Raw genomic sequence first — 21,443 nt, 5'->3', positions numbered from 1 at the left:
GTGGCCCGTTCTTGTAGGTTCATGCTCTACAACATCCGCAGAGTACGACCCTGCCTCACACAGGAAGCAGCGCAGGTCCTAATTCAGGCACTTGTCATCTCCCGTCTGGATTACTGCAACTCGCTGTTGGCTGGGCTCCCTGCCTGTGCCATTAAACCCCTACAACTCATCCAGAACGCCGCAGCCCGTCTGGTGTTCAACCTTCCCAAGTTCTCTCACGTCACCCCGCTCCTCCGCTCTCTCCACTGGCTTCCAGTTGAAGCTCGCATCCGCTACAAGACCATGGTGCTTGCCTACGGAGCTGTGAGGGGAACGGCACCTCAGTACCTCCAGGCTCTGATCAGGCCCTACACCCAAACAAGGGCACTGCGTTCATCCACCTCTGGCCTGCTCGCCTCCCTACCACTGAGGAAGTACAGTTCCCGCGCAGCCCAGTCAAAACTGTTCGCTGCTCTGGCCCCCCAATGGTGGAACAAACTCCCTCACGACGCCAGGACAGCGGAGTCAATCACCACCTTCCGGAGACACCTGAAACCCCACCTCTTTCAGGAATACCTAGGATAGGATAAAGTAATCCTTCTCACACACCCCCTTAAAAGATTTAGATGCACTATTGTAAAGTGGCTGTTCCACTGGATGTCTTAAGGTGAACGCACCAATTTGTAAGTCGCTCTGGATAAGAGCGTCTGCTAAATGACTTAAATGTAAATGTAAATCTCAGCTCACTGGTCACCATAGCATCACCCACCCATAGCACAAGCTCCAGGAGGTATATTTCACTGGTCATCCTCAAAGACAACTCCTACTTTGTCTGCCTTTCCTTCCAGTTCTCTGCTGCCAATGACTGGAACAAATTGCAAAAATCACTGAAGCTGGAGACTTATATCTTCCTCACTAACTTTAAGCATCAGCTGTCAGAGCAGCTTACCGATCACTGCACCTGTACACAGCCCATCTGCAAATAGCCCACCCAACTACCTCATCCCCATATTGTTGTTTATTTTTTGCTCTTTTGCACCCCAGTATCTCTACTTGCACATCATCATCTGCACATCTACAGTGGGGCAAAAAGGTATTTAGTCAGCCACCAATTGTGCAAGTTCTCCCACTTAAAAAGATGAGAGAGACCTGTAATTTTCATCATAGGTACACTTCAACTATGACAGACAAAATGAGAAAAAAAATCCAGAAAATCACATTGTAGGATTTTTAATGAATTTATTTGCAAATTATGGTGTATTACCCACAAATGGAATAACATGGTTGAGGTAATTATTGTGTGTCATCTTTGTTGAAAGAATACATTTGTTATTTACCCACAAATTGAACAACATGGTCGAGGTAATTATTGTGTCATCTTTGTTGAAAGATGAGCATATTCAGTTGGACAGCTAGACTAAGCAGGCGAAATTAAGGAATTATGCTCACTTTATAGCAGATTTGGTGCACTTCGGGAGTGGCATCCTTCACGTTCATGGCTAGAATGGATCCAGTTTATGTCAAAAGTTGATTTTTGTTGCATTTTAGCTAAGTCTAACTCTTTTCCTAACCTTAACCTAATTATTCTACCTGCTACGTGAATTATCCTAACCTGCTGTTTAAATTTTCCTAACCGGCTACAAAACGTCAAACCTGAATTTAAATGGACAAAAGCTGGATCCCGTCTAGCCATGGCCTTCACCTCGGAGGCACCGCGACACATCATCATGATTAGTTGAAAGTAGGAAAGTTAGTTACAGCTGAAAAACCTATGAATTAATTTTTACTTTGTTGTTTATATTGTCACGATCACATGACTTGAGTCATGCTTTTTGAAAGGTACCATTCTATTTATGAAGTGGATAAACTGCCGCTGTATAAATATACAAGCTGTTTGTATTCACACAATGCAATGGACATTCAACTGCTAAGAAAACGCAGGTCCACTGAGCAGAGTGGTCGTCCATTCTAACTAAGCAATAAAGCCGGAGGAGGTGTGGTATATGCCCGATAGGGCTGTTCTTAAGCAAGACGCAACGCAGAGTGCCTGGACACAGCCCTTATCCATGGAATATTGGCCAAATACTGTATTACAACCCCCCGAAGAACCCTATTGCTATTATAAACTGGTTACCAACGTAATTAGAGCAGTAAAACTAAATGTTTTGTCATACCCGGTGGTATACGTTCTGATATGCCAGAATTCAGGGCTCAAACCACCCAGTTTATAATAGCACTTATAAAATATATCTTGTATTCGTGGATTCATTTACCCAATATATTTTTGAAAGTTTTTGATTACGGAAAATACAAATAAAATGAAACATATTCATGAAAGACATCAGGTAGAAGTAAATGAATCGACAAATACGAATATAATTTTACATATATCGTAAATGACCACGTTTTCATGAAGTTTGGCGCCCATTCAAAAACAATAGAGGATTTGAACAAGGAAGTAGGCGGGACTTTCATAGCATATTGCGTTTACTGGTGTCTGTCCCCACATCTTTATATCTTTGTTGTTTTGAGGAGAATTGTCTGTCTGGCCATGGACAATGCCCGGAGAAGGAGTTGACTGCATCATAGCAAATAGCCATGTCCATTGTAAAAGCTGCGGTTTCAGTGAGGTTTCTTTTAGTTGATTCACTTCTTTACACAAAATGAGATACTAGATGTGGTTGTTTTTCCCCATGGGGGTGGGAGGGATCTAACAGGTAAGCAGTATCATTTAGAACCAACCCCTAAACCCATTTTCATACAGATGATTTAACCCCTAATAAACTGGATGCAGCGCCAGCAAGGCCTTCAGAGTTAGATTGCACTAGATCTGGTACCACAGACTCATGACCACAACATACTTCCTTTACCCAAACACACATCTACTTATGCCAGTGGCCAGGGAGAGGCATTAGTCCCCTGAGGAGAAATACAACTTGTAAAGACTGGTGGTATATTTGTACTCGCTTCAAATCAAATCAAATTTTTTATTTGTCACATACACATGGTTAGCAGATGTTAATGCGAGTGTAGCGAAATGCTTGTGCTTCTAGTTCCGACAATGCAGTGATAACCAACAAGTAATCTAACTAACAATTCCAAAACTACTGTCTTATACACAGTGTAAGGGGATAAGGAAAATGTACATAAGGATATATGAATGAGTGATGGTACAGAGCAGCATACAGTAGATGGTATCGAGTACAGTATATACATATGAGATGAGTATGTAGACAAAGTAAACAAAGTGGCATAGTTAAAGTGGCTAGTGATACATGTATTACATAAGGATGCAGTCGTTGATGTAGAGTACAGTATATACGTATGCATATGAGATGAATAATGTAGGGTAAGTAACATTATATAAGGTAGCATTGGCTAGTGGCTAGTGATATATTTACATCATTTCCCATTATTAAAGTGGCTGGAGTTGGGTCAGTGTCAATGACAGTGTGTTGGCAGTAGCCACTCAATGTTAGTGGTGGCTGTTTAACAGTCTGATGGCCTTGAGATAGAAGCTGTTTTTCAGTCTCTCGGTCCCAGCTTTGATGCACCTGTACTGACCTCGCCTTCTGGATGATAGCGGGGTGAACAGGCAGTGGTTCGGGTGGTTGATGTCCTTGATGATCTTTATGGCCTTCCTGTAACATCGGGTGGTGTAGGTGTCCTGGAGGGCAGGTAGTTTGCCCCCAGTGATGCGTTGTGCAGACCTCACTACCCTCTGGAGAGCCTTACGGTTGAGGGCGGAGCAGTTGCCGTACCAGGCGGTGATACAGCCCGCCAGGATGCTCTCGATTGTGCATCTGTAGAAGTTTGTGAGTGCTTTTGGTGACAAGCCGAATTTCTTCAGCCTCCTGAGGTTGAAGAGGCGCTGCTGCGCCTTCTTCACAACGCTGTCAGTGTGAGTGGACCAATTCAGTTTGTCTGTGATGTGTATGCCGAGGAACTTAAAACTTGCTACCCTCTCCACTACTGTTCCATCGATGTGGATAGGGGGGTGTTCCCTCTGCTGTTTCCTGAAGTCCACAATCATCTCCTTAGTTTTGTTGACGTTGAGTGTGAGGTTATTTTCCTGACACCACACTCCGAGGGCCCTCACCTCCTCCCTGTAGGCCGTCTCGTCGTTGTTGGTAATCAAGCCTACCACTGTTGTGTCGTCCGCAAACTTGATGATTGAGTTGGAGGCGTGCGTGGCCACGCAGTCGTGGGTGAACAGGGAGTACAGGAGAGGGCTCAGAACGCACCCTTGTGGGGCCCCCGTATTGAGGATCAGCGGGGAGGAGATGTTGTTGCCTACCCTCACCACCTGGGGGCGGCCCGTCAGGAAGTCCAGTACCCAGTTGCACAGGGCGGGGTCGAGACCCAGGGTCTCGAGCTTGATGACGAGCTTGGAGGGTACTATGGTGTGGGTACAACAGTTCCTTCCCCTGTGATCATTTGTGCTTTTATATTTATTTCATCATCATGAACTTTGTTGTATAATTCAGTGTAACTAGAATTCTATAGGAGGTAAATTATTGTTTTGTACACATTTGTAAATAAAGTGTGTAGATGTAAACCCTTAACAAAATGAGGAATCAGAGCTGTGTTATGGATGTACTGGCAAGAAGTAGGATAACATTTTCAATAGAATGATGGTACACCAAATGGGTTTACATTACATTTGATCAACACAGACTTCTAAAGCAGCTAACGTTACATCTTAGGATCAGAGGTATTAAATACCCAACATATTCTAGTCATCTGACGAGTAGAATGACTGACAAACGGAAAAAAGCACGAGACAGTATTTCATTGGAGCAAGTCAGAGAAGTGAAAAACTAACAGAGTTTACAGCTACGCTGGGATGAACTTGCATCTGAATTGCCTAGTGAAGGCGGAGCCTGATGGGCCAACCGAGCTAAAGGTGGTAAATGGTTGCCACAGTTGCCATGGTTCTACCAACCGAGGAGCAATGCCATGCAGACTGATCAAGGGAGCACGTTTAGAAAGTAAAAAACATGGATGAAATTTCACAGCAGGACACTCATCTGCAGAAAGAGAGAAATAAGGTTGATAACTATTTTATTTTTTTATTTTTCATTTCACCTTTATTTAACCAGGTAGGCTAGTTGAGAACAAGTTCTCATTTGCAACTGCGACCTGGCCAAGATAAAGCATAGCAGTGTGAACAGACAACACAGAGTTACACATGGAGTAAACAATTAACAAGTCAATAACACAGTAGAAAAAAAGGGGAGTCTATATACATTATGTGCAAAAGGCATGAGGAGGTAGGTGAATAATTACAATTTTGCAGATTAACACTGGAGTGATAAATGATCAGATGGTCATGTACAGGTAGAGATATTGGTGTGCAAAAGAGCAGAAAAGTAAATAAATAAAAACAGTATGGGGATGAGGTAGGTAAAATTGGGTGGGCTATTTACCGATAGACTATGTACAGCTGCAGCAATCAGTTAGCTGTGTCTGAAACATTCCACACTTCTATCAAGAAATATTGTGCAACATAAACACACTTCACAAATGGGTTGTACAGATGAGCTGTACCATTTCTGGGGGGAGTGTCCAGGGACAACTGCCTAAACCTCTGCAGCAGGCCAGGGCTCAGGTCTGTCCCACGGTACAATACATGGCACACTAAATATACTGTGAAGGATACAATATTTTGTAATATAAGATTTCTAACAAATGATGGGGAAAGGAATAGTGAAACAATGAGACTGAGTCATGGGATTTTGCAGAGGAGTGGAAAGGATCGTACCATACAGGTTGGTGAGCACAGCTGAAACACCCTTGGTCTTGGTGTGAATAAGAGCATACTCGTCATACTTAACGTCAACGACACGCATGTCATTTTCATTACTCCAGCCTGGAGGGGACGAGAGGGAGATGAATTGACAATATCACACATATGCCCATTAGTGCACTGTGTGTGTATGTGTTTATACGTTGTAGACTTACGCTCACTCTTGAAGATTAATTTCCCCAGAAGTGTCTTCTTGGCCAGGTGGTTCATTCTCCAGCAGGAGCCATCAGCGCTACAGAGACGATACAGTTAATACAGAATCAGCACAATGTCTCTCTCTGTCTCTGTTACTTCCGGCTAGAATATGCCATTTCCTGGTCTCCGTCAGCAGTTGGTGTCAGCATGGCGTTGCCCATCTTCATGCTGGCCTTGTGGTTGATGGGCATTAGTGGCAAATCCAATCACATACCACTTTCCTGCCACCTGCAGAAAACAGCCCTGATTAAATTGCATCACCTCCTTATTCCTGTCTGCAGGAGTCACAGAAAGTTGAAACCTTAAATCTGTGAGAGCTGATACTGAAATATCCCTGAATCATTCATGAAGGAACATCTGAATAGCTATTGTCTCAATATGAACACCCAACAATGTGTCACTAGAATTCCCACATTTGTCTTCATCCCTTCCATTTGAATCTTGTTTTCATCACAGGTTCCTTTCTGTATTCTTTCTCCTAACGTTTCTTTTTTCTCTCCATAATAATCCCCAGTTTGTTCCTCGTCATTTGATTTTCAATGTAACGCTGATTTCTGATCCCTCTCTTCATTCTCTCTCTTACCCCCTGTAGATTGAAGTCTCCTTGGGGCATGACCTCAGCGGTGACAACCAAGGAGCAGAGCAGTGCTCCTAGTGCGCTCGTCATGGCTACAGCAGAGCAGGGTCAGTATCAAGAATTATAAAGGACAAAACAGGAGATCTGCTTTTCTTAGCTACCTCTCACTCCTATATATACTATAGAGCATGGGTTTACATAAACACCCCCTCCCATACACACAAGCTGCTACCTGCTAGCGTATCTATCCCCCGCCCCTTAGACACACACACACACACACACACACACACACACTAGTTATACAGTACCTATGGAGATGGGGCCTATGGAGATCCTCCCTCTGTAGAACACTGGAAGTGAACTTATCCACAAAAAGGGACATCATGAACTGAATTTTGAGATGATGAGAGCATTCATCAAAATGCAAGTGCATAATACAGATTTAATCTCAAATAAATTGAGATAACATTAGAAAACATAGAATGAATTGTCTTGGTGATTGTCTGCATGCTATGAGTGTGTACCAGTCAAAAGTTTGGACACATCTACTCATTCAAGGGTTTTTCTTTATTTTTTACTATTTTCTACATTGTAGAACAATAGTGAAGACATCAAAACTATGAAATAACACATATAGAATCATGTAGTAACCAGACAAGTGTTAAACAAATCAAAATATATGTTATATTTTAGATTATTCAAAGTAGCCACTGTTTGCCTTGACGAAAGCTCTGCACACTCTTGGCATTCTTTCAACCAGCTTTACCTGGAATGCTTTTCCAACCGTTTTGAAGGAGTTCCCGCATATGCTGAGCATTTATTGGCTGCTTTTCCTTCAATCTGCGGTCCAACTCATCCCAAACCTTCTCAATTGGGTTGAGGTTGGGTGATTGTGGAGACCAGGTCATCTGATGCAGCACTCCATCACTCTCCTTCTTGGTCAAATTGCCCTTACACAGCCTGGAGGTGAGTTTTGGGTCAGTTGAAAAAGAAATGATCGTTCCACTAAGCACAAACCAGATTGGATGGCGTATCCATACAGAATGGTGGTAGCCATGCTGATTAAGTTTGCCTTGAATTCTAAATAAATCATTGGCAGTGTCACTAGCTGGATGAGAGAATGCCAAGAGTGTGTAAAGCTGTCATCAAGGCAAAGGGTGGCTACTTTGAAGACTCTCAAACAAAACAAAAATATTTGGACACTTTTTTGGTTACTACATGATTCCATATGTGTTATTTAATAGTTTTGATGTCTTCACTATTATTCTACACTGTAGAAAATCGTACAAATAATGAAAAACACTGGAATGAGCAGGTGTGTCCAAACGTTTGACTGGTACTATATGTAATATGTTTGTGCATGTGAAGTGGGCTGAAAGCTCTTGTAAGGATCAGCCCATCAATTTAGAAAATATAATAACAGGAGCATAAAAAGACAGACAGTGGGCAGGAACTAGTGAATCAAATCTAACTGTCAGCACTTTAGATAGTAAACAGAGCTCCACCTAACACACGATCCCTGCATCTCACTTTGTGTGTTTGTGTGTGTGGGTGGGCGGGTGGGGGGGGTTAATGTAAAATATAACTATCAGTGTAAACCCTTGCTTGAAAAGGAAGACCAAGCCTTCATGTAATCATATCATCTCAGGTCAACACTTCATGTCATCTCAGTTCAACACAATTTTAAAGGTATAGTCAACTAAAAATACAACCTACCATGATTTTCCACATACCTTTTGAGTGGTATATCCCTTTAAATATGATACTGTTTCATGCAAGTAATCCTTACATAAGTCCTAAGAAATTGTTTGCCAGTTGGTAATTTTCCACTCTTTTGGCAGTTGGAGGCGATAGACATACTGTTATGAAACACCTGAAACACGTGTGGGCAAGTCTTTATGTCACAGACACACCTACAGTTCACATACTGTGTCTTACCAGTTGAAACAGTGGTCTCAAAACATATCATTATTCAATTCAATACTAAGAAATCAAACCAAGAAATGTTCTCAGCATGTCAAGACAATATTTGTGTGCTTACTTCAGGTGTGTAAATACAATCAAACCATGATTGAGCGGCTAAAATAGTTTATCGGAACATTATTTAATTGAACAACAAATGTAATTCACTTCATTCCAAAAAATAAAACCACAAACGATTGTAGTCTACTGACTGAACAACCATGCATGCAAGTTTAAGTATTTCTGTGTTATGGTATAGATTAACTGGTATGTACTATGAGCAAGAAAACGGACAGTTATCAAGATGCCTCTATGTTCATTCTGACAGATGGCAGATTCAGCTTGTGGATTGAACTGGGGAAGTTTCAAGACGTGTTGCGGTGCGGCAAGTCTATTCACACAAGAGTTGCTCCCTCCCAGCTGTCCCGTAGAAGATTTCATGTGAAAGGTGACCTCTTCTGTCCATCTACAGTATTGACACTGTGTTCTTGAAGTGGAGAGAGGACAGACGAGAGTACAAGTCTATGTATGATTGGATTAGATGATAGAAGGTAGAACATTGATTACACAAATTGCACCAAATAGGAGGCTACACTCACTCATATAGTCTTTGGTACTCACCAATACTGTCAAGTCTAGCTTCAAGTCCCTCATACATAGCTTACTGTGAGGGTAAAGGACAGGAGGGAAGCACAATGAGGGAAACAATGCAGACAATCCTCCACTCTAAGGTGTTCAAATAGAATGAACAAGATGTGTAGTTGACAGTAGGTTTATTTTGTTTTCATACAGTTCTTCTTAATTGTACCACGCTCACCTGTCTTGCAGACACCGTTAGCAATGCCTTTTCCTAAATTGAGAAATCAAATCAGAAATCATTGTGTTAATCATGGATAGATGCCAGACAGACAGACAGACAGACAGACAGACAGACAGACAGACAGACAGCTAGCTAGCTAGCTATTGCTCACCAACGTCAACCACTTTGTGAAGCCAGTTCATCACTGAGGGGAAGGAAATGACAACACAGTAACTACACAGTCAACCATGTGAACACCTGATCAATGCCATCATCACTTCCACGATCACAACTCACCTTGGGTCGTCACTAGAACAAACACAAAATAAATACCATCAGTTTTGTCCAAAATATCTGAATAAATATTGTATTAATAATGCAGAGTAATCATTATATGCACGCAACAATATTATTTTTTACTTACATCTCAAATGTTCATTTACAATGGCGTCCTCTGTTACTTTGGCTAAATAAGAAATAGTCAAACAATTTTGTTTAATCCTAGAATTGAAGTGGCCTAGAAGCTGGAATAGTACAGACTAAATATGAATGAGTGTGTAATAGATGTGTGGAGTCTTTAATGAGTCTTTAATGATTGGTTAGGGCAATATGAACTCATCCTGTTGATCACTGTTTTGGGCACAGAAACAAATATTATGTGTTTTACTTACCCAGATCTTTGGATCCAGTTTTCCATTTCAAAGTATTTACAATTCGATTAGGGTCTGCAACAGACACAGCCAACCACCTCGTGAACAAATGGCCACAACACTTACAGTATTAAACACGTGGACATGAAACGTTTTAAAATCAATGCTCTCAATTCTCAATAAAGTTACAATCACCACACAGTGTCACATGCAATGAATCACCCAGGAAAGACATTGGTGGAGAGGAGAGAAACAAAGAGGAAGAGGACAAGTAAAATTATAACATATGACTCACCCAGGGCCTCTTGAATCTTCTTCACTCCTCTGGATAATGAGATCCTATTTTTCTTGGTTTTACGTTTTCCATCTAAAAATATAAAACAGGGACGGTCCGGTCAACTGAGTCAGTCACTCAAGGTTCTCCTGTAGCCTACCCTGTAACACTGTTATCATAATCACATAATCACATGACTATGTCCTGTGTGTCGAGTTATGTCATACTCACCGGATTCAGTCAGCAATAGACACACCACCACAAGCACCACGATCAGCAATGACTTCATCCTAGTGCTGTGATACTTTGCATACCTCTCCCGTCTTATTCTGGTGACTTATATTGCAGTTCTGTTCCTTTTTTCCTCCCCTCCACCTCCACTTTTTATTCCGCTCATCAAACCTCCAAAGACAGAGGGATAACTATCAGTTTTCAGCTTTGTGTGTTTTGGTGAAATATGGTAATCACAGGTTAAAGCCGCCATCAGCCAATCATATGCTGTCATTACAGGTTGTAATCACCTCTTACAATGGGTGGGGCCCTCCTTTGGGTTGCATACAGCAGACACCCAATTGAGGGAAAATGCTTTCTGCAAAAATAAAAGGAAGACTGCACACCGCAATTGACTCTCCCCTTTCCTGTTGCCAGAATTATATTTTGATGTCCATAACCAACTCAAAGTCATTGCATGTGTGTCTGTTTTGATCTTTTAACTGACATAATCCCTACCTGATGTGGTACCACGCAATCATGAGAAACATGTCAGTCACTACTAGGGATTATGGAATAGGTGTATAGTAATAGCTGTGACAGAGAAATGTCAAAACCTCCAAAACACAGAAATGATAGAATAAGCACTTCGCTGAGTGTTTTTTTGGTTTTAGAAAAAGAAAAGTCAGCTGCCAAATGTTTATTTACATTGTAGTCCAAATACATTTATTCAAAAGGCGTCAATGGCCTTTAGTAAAGACAGACATTTACCAATGTAAGTATACAATACAGTATAGTACAATACAGTATAGTACAATACAGGTGAGCATAAAAACAAGGATACACATGATCCAGAGCAGGCATGGAGGCTGTTGGCTGGATTATGGGGGTGGCATCATCTGCAGGGAGTTACAGGTATTCAGAAGAAACCAATAGGGTCATTGTGAGTTTTTGGAGTCTGTACTCTATGCAGCTCCAGTTTCCCACCAGCGTGGGGTAGTGTTTTGTGGACGCGCAGGTGCATAAATTCATCTCCACCAACATGGACCTATGAGAAAGAGAAGGATTAGGGCCCGATGAGTGACGCATAGGTGATAGAGAGACGGGCCTCTCAAGGCTCATATGTACTGAGTAATGACCAATTTAGTGTTTAGAAAGCTTGTATAGTAAATGTTCACGCCCTATACATTTGTGACACAGAGTCAATGCTTTGAAACCCATACAGGGGGTGTGGCAGGGAGTCACAGCTCTCACAGTGCTCAAAAACAAAATGACTCCCCCCTGGAGTTCAGGGTTTCCCCAAACTCGGTACACGTTTTGGTTTATGATTTAAACTTTATGATTAGTTCATTATTTTAATCAGCTGTATAGTGTTTGGGCAAAAATCAAAACGTGCACCGAGTTTGGGAAACAAAGCTGTAATGGAACCGAGACATTTACTTTTTCTAAACATAGGCTAGAAAGTAGAAAGAAAACGAATTGAAAATACACAATCTCATGAAGAAGTTGGTCCCAGCAACAACTTGGGTTGTGAATGTTTTGGTGGTGAAAACATCAAACTTCTTTCCCAGCTTTCTTCTCTGCATGTGGCTTCATCTAGAAACATGTAAAAGACAAACCGGGCAGCGTTCCAAATGTATGCTATGTAGCCTGTGCACACGCACACCTTGAGTCCTATAGGTTTGGAATGGAATAACACTGTCAAGGTAATTATTCAATAACCGTCAAGGTTGATGATTACCACTTCATCAAGCTTGCATGAGTGTTCTATGTTGAAAGAAGAGTATATTCAGTTGGACAGCTAGACTATGCAGGCTAAATGAAGTAATTATGCTCACCTTATCACATATTTGCTGCCCTTGGGGAGTGGCATCGCTCACCTGGGACACAGCGCCACACATCATCATGAATAGTTGAAGTTGGAACGTTAGTTACAGCTTAAAATACCTACTAAAGATTACGCAAATTCATGTTTATATTGTGTTGATTTTTTTAAAAAAGGTACCATTATAAGTGGAGAAACGTCTGCTCTATAAAGCCTATAATCAACACAAAAAAACATAGGGTACTTAACCAATCTTTAACATTTGTAGCCAACACATGTTAAAATCATATATTTTGTCATAGAGGGTATATAACCAGAAAGGTGCTCTTTTGTTGATGTCTAAAAATTGAAAACCCCCTTCAACCTTGGAATAGTTCAGACAGGAAGTGGTTCCGTCACGAGTGCACCGCTCCACCCCCAGTACCCCGGGCACTGAGCATAATGACTCATAGTGATGGGAGCCGAGGCTGCAGGAAGTAGGGGTGCTAAAATAATATTTTATCACAAAAGTAGTGCACTGGGCCTTTACTAGTATTAGCTGACCAATATAGATCTCTGTTACACAGGCAAAACCATTTACAAAATCAGCATCTCTGCTTTGGCAAAAAGGTACTTGTATAATTAAGAACAGTATCTTGCAGGATTCAATAGTTGGAATTGTAAGAGTTGTTGCCCTGTCCCTTTCTTGTCATTAGAATGGAATCCAGAAATAACAAAATCATGTCCTCAAACATTTACATCAAAAGGTGCAACGTTATGGGCAAAGACACAAAACATCCACATCAAATTAAATATTTTTCTTGATCAAATAACATGGAAAACAACCTCTTTTTGTGCAGTATTAATTTACTATCCATACAAACTACTTAATGTAAATGTACATTACTGTATTGTACATAGGCTGGTCATCGAGGTTTGTACCTGCAGACTTTCTATCACCATGAAGAAAAACAATGACCAATACAGTAACTGAGTACATTGAGACATCACGTGGTTTGTGATGATGTGATGTGATGATGTGGCTCAGTTGGTAGAGCATGGCGCTTGCAATGCTAGGGTTGTAGGTTTGATTCCCAAGGGGGGGACCAGTATGAAAAAGTATGCACTCACTACTGTAAATTGCTCTGGATAAGAGTGTCTACTAAAAAGGAATGAAAAGACCATTTCAGTTTTCATATAGAAATACGTTGCATTTGCAAAGTATTTCAAGAAACTGGAAAACATATATCAAACAAGTACTTTTATATTCCACAAGTATTATCAAATTAACTGTTTTGAAGAGATAATTATCAGACTCAAGTTACAAATACTGGTAAACACTCAAATACATTTAGTTTAAACAAATCACAAAAGTAGTGCACTGGGCCTTTACGAGTCCTGTACTAGTCCTGTGCTAGTCATTGCCCCCCACACAAATTGAGGTCCATACAGAAATGGTTTGTCAAGATTGGTGTAGAAGAACTTGACTGGCCTGCATAGAGCTCTGACCTCAACCCCATCGAACACCTTTGGGATGAATTAGAACGATGACTGCGAGACAAGCCTAAGGACCAACTCCATATTAATGCCCATGATTTTGGGATGAGATCAAAGAGCAGGTGTCCACAAAGAGCAGAGTTCAAAGAGCAGGTGTCCACATTCTTTTGGTCATGTAGTGTATGTGCCTCACGTCATTGCTCTCTCTCGTCCTCTCGCTCTCTCTGCTGTGTCTACTGAGCGGTTGGCCCTGCCCTGCAACCTCATTGGATAACGCTCGGCAGGCTTCTTGCTAGCTGTCAATCTAATTGCAAGGGATCTGGCCCATGTGCCGAAAAAGTCATGGCTCAGCTTCAAGAAAACTGTTGCTTTCAAACTAGGGATTTTGTGGCTAATTGTGGTAAAACAATAATTCTGCTCTTATATTATGCTTTTATGAACAACACATAGACACATCCAGCGCAAAGCGGGAGGTTTAAAAAATACTTTCTTAGTCGCCAAAGTACCAGAGCATGTCTAACTTTTGGTTGAATGTTACTTCACTTCCGTTTTATTTAATAGGCTTTCTTACTTGCGTAGATTTGACTTTTTTTTGTATATAAAGTCATTGGGCTGGACACAGCCAGTGATAAAATGATTTGAAATTATGTCGCTCTTTAACAGCTTTAAATGTTAAACAGTTTGAGTCACCAATGACACTTGCAGGGCGGGGAGATAGCCTACATAGAGGGAAAGCATGCCCTTAGACACGTAGACTAATTACTCTGGACATTGTTTCAAGCGACGTTCAAAGATGCTTCTCGTGCTATGCGCGCTGTCGGTGGTGGTCGTGGCAGAGGAGACGCACTGTGGTGGCACGCCCGACCGATTGTGTGATGTGAAACCTGAGGCAGTCTACTACAAGGAACCACCGATCACAGGTAGGCTATTTCTTGACTCGTGACAGGTGCAACGTCCAAGGCATTCTAACTAGTACTGTGCATATGGTCGATTTTCAAATATGCAATGCACATTTCTAGCCAGGGTATCTGGGACACTATACCGATACAAATTAGCCAACAATTCACTAAATTGATTAAATTGAAAAGTGTGCATAGTTGTAGACAAGTCTATTTGTATGAGTTCCAAAGAGTCAGTAATGGAGTGGGTAATGGAGGTCAATAAGTGCTTAGTCATTTTTGATAAAGTGAAGGCCAACAGAGTGACAAACTCAATATTTCACCAGTGCCTAAATGTTATTGGATTTTTTTTTTTGGGGGGGGGGCACAATTTCGCATGTACACTACATATACAAAAGTGTGACACCACTTCAAATGAGTGGATGTGGCTATTTCAATCACACCCGTTGCTGACAGGTGTATTAAAAATGAGCACACAGCCATGCAATCTCCATAGTCAAACATTGACAGTAGAATGGTCTTACTGAAGACCTCAGTGACTTTCACCGTGGCACCGTCATAGGATGCCACCTTTCCAAGAAGTCAGTTTGTCAAATATCTGCCCTGCTAGAGCTGCCCGGGTCAACTCTAAGTGCTGTTATTGTGAAGTGGAAACGTCTAGGACCAATAATGTCTCAGCTGCCATGGGTTTCAATGGCTGAGCAGCTGCACACAAGTATAAGATCACCATGCGCAATGCCAAGTGTCGGCTGGAGTGGTGTAAAGCTCGTCGTCATTGGACTCTGGAGCAGTGGAACACTAACTGCCCCAATGCATAGTGCCAACTGTACAGTTTGGTGTAGGAGGCAGTTTTTAATGGTTTGAGCTAGGCCCCTTAGTTCCAGTGAAGGGAAATCTTAACACTACAGCATACAATGACATTCTAGATTATGTGCTTCCAACTTTGTGGCATCAGTATGAAAATGCCTCCATGCACAAAGCAAGGTCCATAAAGAAATGGTTTGTTGAGATTGTTGTGGAAGAACATGACTGGTCTGCAGAGCCCTGACCTCAACCCCATCGAACACCTATAGGCTTGAATTGGAACGCCGACTGCGAGCCAGGCCTAATCGCCCAACATCAGTGCCTGACCTCACTAATGCTCTTGTGGCTGAATGGAAGCAAGTTCCCGGAGCAATGTTCTAACATCTAGTGGAAAGCCTTCCCAGAAGAGTTGAGGCTGTAGCAGCAAAGGGGGACCAACTCCATATTAATCCCTATGATTTTGGAATGAGATGTTTGACGAGCAGGTGTCCACATACCTTTGGTCATGTAGTGCACCACACACAATCCCGGCCGCTAGGGGGGCCCCCAATTGGGGTCTCCACTTATTGTTGAGGGAGAATGGTAGAATACACCAGGTGCAATTTACATTTTTTTGATTGTGCATCTGCAGTTTCTTTTATGTCAGTCAGATATGTTTCCATTTACTTGTCCATTGAATAGTGTTTGAATTTTAAAAAATTACATTTAGAAAGTTTGCATGGAAAATGGATACAATTGCCTGCAATGGTGCGTTTCCATGCAACTATTTTGTCGATGATAAACAGCTGGACGTAATGACGTCCCACCCCAAAAAATAAAAACTATTTAAAAAATAAAAGGTAGTTGAAGGGTTTCCATTACACATTTAGGCAAACTGTGCATTAATACATTTGGCGACAGCCTGTATGCTCTCACACCAATCTGTTTCATGTCTCAGGTAGCCCGTGAAAGATAGATGGACTGGATAGACTGCAATAATTGAATAATATTTGACATATTCTAATCATTCTCATGTGCTAACCTATCACGCCAATGATTAACCACCTGAAATAATTGGATGGTGAAACTTGCATCCAGCCAACCAAAAAAAGCATTCTTGAATGTCAAGATAATCGAAAAACACTGTTTCCATCATGATTTGTCGTAATAAAGTTAGACAAATGAAAAGAATCCACCCCTATTGAACAGATCAGAATATTGTCGATCTGTCGTTTCCATTACACATGTTGCAAAATGTATTTTTGGCGAAACTACTTTTGTCTAATAAACTAGGGTCAACTGAAACCTGCCTTCTGACAGTCACTCAATTAGCCATGGTAGCTAGTTAGTTTGTCTAGCCGTCTATCTAAACTTGTAGTAATCATGGCCAAATACTGGCTGGGCGTGCAAGGCAGTTTATTTATTTGATAGATCATGCCTCTCCCTAACAGCAGGTTGTACAGGCAACATTCCTGACAGCTTTTGATTATGGTGACACCATTTATCAGATTGCAGAAGCCTTTACTCTCAAAACCCTTGGATGCTGTGTACCATAGCGCCCTTCACTTTATCACGGATGACGGGTGTAATACTCCTCACTACATCCGTTGTCAGGAAGTCGGCTGGACCTCTCCAAATTCCCATATCACTTCGTTTCTCCCTTTTTTTCCCCTTTTTGTCTAAGCTCAGCTGCACAAGCTTCCAAGATCTCTCATTTCTCTGTTCAAGTATACAGAGGTAAGAGCACCAAACCTGCTCACAGGGTTGGTTAAATCTTGAGGTCCCTTGTGTCTCTGCCCACCTAGGTAAATCATCCTTTAGTTTTAATGCCCCCCATGTTTGGAATAATTTACAAACCTCAATACATCTTAAATCTCTGGTGCCAATAGGGCAGTTTAGAACACTGAGGAATGAATTCATTGATATTTGCGAGTGTTTTGGTTTATTGTAATGTATTTGTGTTGTTGAAATGTGTATCTGTAACTGCTGTATCTTGTAGTTTTATATATTTTTAAAATATCATATTTTGTGAATTGTTTGTTCTCACCCTGAATTAATGTTTTACTTTTATTTATTCAGTCAGATGAACGTGTGGATACCATTTTTATGCCTCTGCAGGCATTTTGGAGAATGTTGCAAAGAAATGTCTCTTTTTCAGGATCCTGTCTTTCAATGATAATTCGTAAAAATCCAAATAACTTCACAGATCGTCATTGTAAAGGGTTTAAAGACTGTTTCCCATGCCTGTTCAATGAACCATAAACAATTAATGAACATGCACCATTCCATTTCTGTTAGTCACATGTCTGTGGAACTTGTTCAGTTTGTCTGTTGTTGAATCAAATATTTGCACATGTTAAGTTTGCTGAAAATAAACACTGTTGACAGTGAGGACGTTTCCTTTTTTTGCTGAGTTTAGCACGAGCACAATGACTGGAAGTTGTATTTTTTGGTCGAGGGGGGGGGTTCAGGTACGTTATACATTTATGAAACATGTTCCTTAGGCTGCCACTCAAACTAAATAAAAAGAATATGTACACAAGGAAAATAAGTATTTGGATTGGTCCCAAAGAGTCCAGGAGCTTGTGTAATGGAGGTCAATGACTGCTTCCTCTCTGTGTGTATGTGTACACAAATACACCCCCTTGGAAAGGACACATGGGTTTCTACTTATGGCTCCCTCTGATAAAGTATTAGGTGGACAGGCTAGGCTAAGTTCAGGACTGTTTCTACCGCCATGATGCATCAGTCAGGATGTGGGAATCCAAGTACTGGTGTGTTTCTTGCAGACACAGGAGCACATGGAGAAAGCTTGCAGGGTAATGTTGTGGTTTTACTAGGGAAATACAAGAGTGAGACACAAACACTTGTTAACATACAAGCATGACTGACAATTGCAAAAGGGATAAATAACTGAAATGCATCAAACTGAGAATAGATCTGACAGGAAATTGTACTAAGGAACATGGCAGCAGCACAAACTTTAACTAACTAAAAGGACCCTACTTATTCTTCAATAATGAAAGTTACTCACTTTGTCAGGGTCGTTAGAATGCATAAGATACTGTATTTACGATAGCACAGCTTCGCCCTTTGTCCCTCAGTCTTCCCGCTCTTTCACTCAAACCCCTTCTTCTTTTGTGTAACCAGCCTTCATATCTGTTCCGCCCGCTAGGGACGTTTTCCTTTATGATGTGATTTGTAATCAAGTTATGATTTAAATATGTGTATGTGTAATTCTGTGTGATTAGTTAGGTATTTAGTAAATAAATAAATAAATAAACCCAATTTTGTATTGCTGATTTCAAGTCCTCAACTGGCAGCTTCATTAAATGGCACCCGCAAAACACCAGTCTCAACAGTGAAGAGGCGACTCCGGGATGCTGTCCTTCTGGGCAGAGTTACTCCAGTGTCTGTGTTCTTTTGCAGATCTTAATCTGTTTTATTTTTATTGGCCAGTCTGAGATATGGCTTTTTCTTTGCAACTCTGCCTAGAAGGCCAGCATCCCGGGTTCGCCTCTTCACTGTTGAGACTGGTGTTTTGTGTGTACTATTTCAGGAAGCTGCCAGTTGAGGACTTGTGAGGTGTCTGTTTATCAAACTAAACACTAATGTACTTGTCCTCTTACTCAGTTGTGCATCGGGGCCCCCCACTCTTTCTATTCTGGTTAGAGCCAGTTTACGCTGTTCTGTGAAGGGAGTAGAAAACGGCATTGTAAGAGATCTTCAGTTTCTTGGCAATTTCTCGCATGGAATAGCCTTCATTTCTCAGAACAAGACAACTGAGTTTCAGAAGAAAAGTCTTTGTTTCTGGCCATTTGAGCCTGTTAACAAACCCACAAATGCTGATGCTCCAGATACTCAACTGGTCTAAAGGCCAGTTTTATTGCTTCTTTAATCAGAACAACCGTTTTCAGCTGTGCTAACATAATTGCAAAATGGTTTTCTAATGATCAATTAGGCTTTTCAAATTATTAACTTGGATTAGCTAAGACAACGTGCCATTGGAACACAGGAGTGATGGTTGTTGATAATGGGCCTCTGTACGCCTATGTAGATATTCCATTAAAAATAGTAATTTATAAATGTCTACACTGTATTTCTGATCAATTTTATGTTATTTAATGGACATAAAATGTGCTTTTCTTTCAAACAAGGACATTTCTAAGTGACCCCAAACTTTTGAACGGTTGTGTGTGTGAGAGAATTAGACACCGCTTAGACCTGATAAAAAGAAAATTGTAAATTAAATAATGATTTTAAAAGCCTTAAATTCAGGCAAGGATTGTGTGCCATTCAGAGGGTGAATGGGCAAGATATAATATTTTACGTGCTGGGCTTGCATCCCTGTGGAATGCTTTCGACTCCTTGTAGAGTCCATGTCCCGACGAATTGAGGCTGCACTGAGGGGGAAAAGCGTTCATCATGGTGCATATGGCTGACTGTCTGATTTTGAATGTGTTTTGTGTAGATTCAGAGGTGTCGTACAAGCAGTTGAAGACTATGTTTCCCAGCAGCAGTATTCAACTGTTTGACGTCCGCAATCCAGATGAGTTTGAGGCTGGACATATTCCTGGCTCCACCAATGTCCCACGTGAGTAACACACAACGACCCACTTATTTTGACATGTTTGTAACATTCCTAGAGCAGCACTGTGCACACTTTCTGTCATGTTTTGTCATTATTTATTTTCTGTTATGATTCATGTTGTCATGTACTTTTATTTTTAACTGCTCTAAACCAATTTCCCATTGTGGGGCAATAAAGTGAAATACTTCTACTACTACTAACAGTTGGGGAACTCCAGGAGGCTCTGAGACTGAGCTCAGACCAGTTCAAACAGAGGTTTGGAGTACGTGCCCCTCATAAGGAGGATAGCAGCATTGTGGTCTACTGCCAGAGAGGTAGACGGAGTGCTACTGCACTTGACATAATGTGGGCTCTGGGATTCAGCAGGTGACGACCGTTTACAATCACCTTTTTTTTTTTTTTTGTCTGCTAGCATCATAACCTGAGTGACGTGCCCATACATATGAGTTGTAACTACACCGATGTGCTCATCTCCTTCTCTTCTTTCTCCCCTAGAGCTCGTCACTATGCTGGAGGATACAGTGACTGGGTCCAGCGTGAAGAGCAGTGAGGTGTTTAAATTGCTTGCAGGGCCATTCTGTGTGTTTTGAATTCTGCTTATTGGAACAAAAGAGATTTAGAAAGCATAGCCATTAAATCATTACTTCAGAGTAAGGGAAATGCTACACTGGAAATGACAACACAATGCTAGTCTTATTTCATAGTAATTGATTGATTTTTGAAATGGTTGTCCCAAATAAAGGTCAGGTGTGTGAATGTTACTGCTTTTGTGTCAGTGTGTATATATTGTATCTTTATGAATGCATGTCTGTTTGTATTTAATTCAGTGTGTATGAGAGTGCAGTTTTCTCTCTTCCCTTAGGAAGAGGAAGCACTAGGTGTAATTTGGGAGAGGGGAAGCGCTGTGACCGTGAAGTAATCCATGTCCATGCCACGTCCACAGGGTCCTGCGCTGGTCTTCTACACCGCTGTGAATATAGGAACGTCCCATTTAAACACTTGGAGGGGAAAGGGGGTTGCGTAGCAGCTTGGCATCACAAGATGCGTCAATCGAAGCCACCAAGCTACACTGCAGTCCCGATTTATAGCCACCTGAGGGCATCGGAGACTTTCATTTCGAGACCTCTGGACCAGGCTCAAATATAGCTATGAAGTGAGTGAGCTGTTAGGGTAAGATTTGTGGGTCTCATCTTACAGAGCACCGGTGTCCGTATGATCCCTCCCAGCACTCCCAGAATCCCACTCGCAATGGACAGTCATTATGAGAGGCTCACTGGCTGACAAAACCGAGAGAGCTCGTTAGAAATCGGTATTACAATAGCTGACGTGTACACTCTTAGAAAAAAGGGTTCTTCGGCTGTCCCCATAGGAGAACCCGTTTTGGTTCCAGGTATAACTCTTGGGTTCCATGTAG

The 21,443-nt window shown here is 41.5% G+C and overlaps 1 protein-coding gene across 1 annotated transcript; it reads left to right on the top strand.

The window, feature by feature from the left end:
• The first annotated feature begins 14,069 nt into the window (after positions 1-14,069).
• On the top strand, positions 14,070-20,790 carry LOC115135539 (thiosulfate:glutathione sulfurtransferase-like). The gene is made up of 5 exons (XM_029670327.2): positions 14,070-14,156; positions 14,538-14,676; positions 19,910-20,032; positions 20,233-20,395; positions 20,525-20,790. The coding sequence occupies exons 2-5, from the start codon at positions 14,550-14,552 to the stop codon at positions 20,577-20,579; spliced, it is 468 nt and encodes a 155-aa protein (XP_029526187.1). The 5' UTR covers positions 14,070-14,156; positions 14,538-14,549; the 3' UTR covers positions 20,580-20,790.
• Positions 20,791-21,443: the final 653 nt, after the last annotated feature.

This window comes from Oncorhynchus nerka, linkage group LG10 (assembly GCF_034236695.1).
Source record: "Oncorhynchus nerka isolate Pitt River linkage group LG10, Oner_Uvic_2.0, whole genome shotgun sequence".
In the NCBI taxonomy this organism is placed as follows: Eukaryota; Metazoa; Chordata; class Actinopteri; order Salmoniformes; family Salmonidae; genus Oncorhynchus; species Oncorhynchus nerka.
The sequence above is the reverse complement of the archived record's forward strand: the minus strand, read 5'-3'. Positions and strand labels throughout refer to the sequence as shown.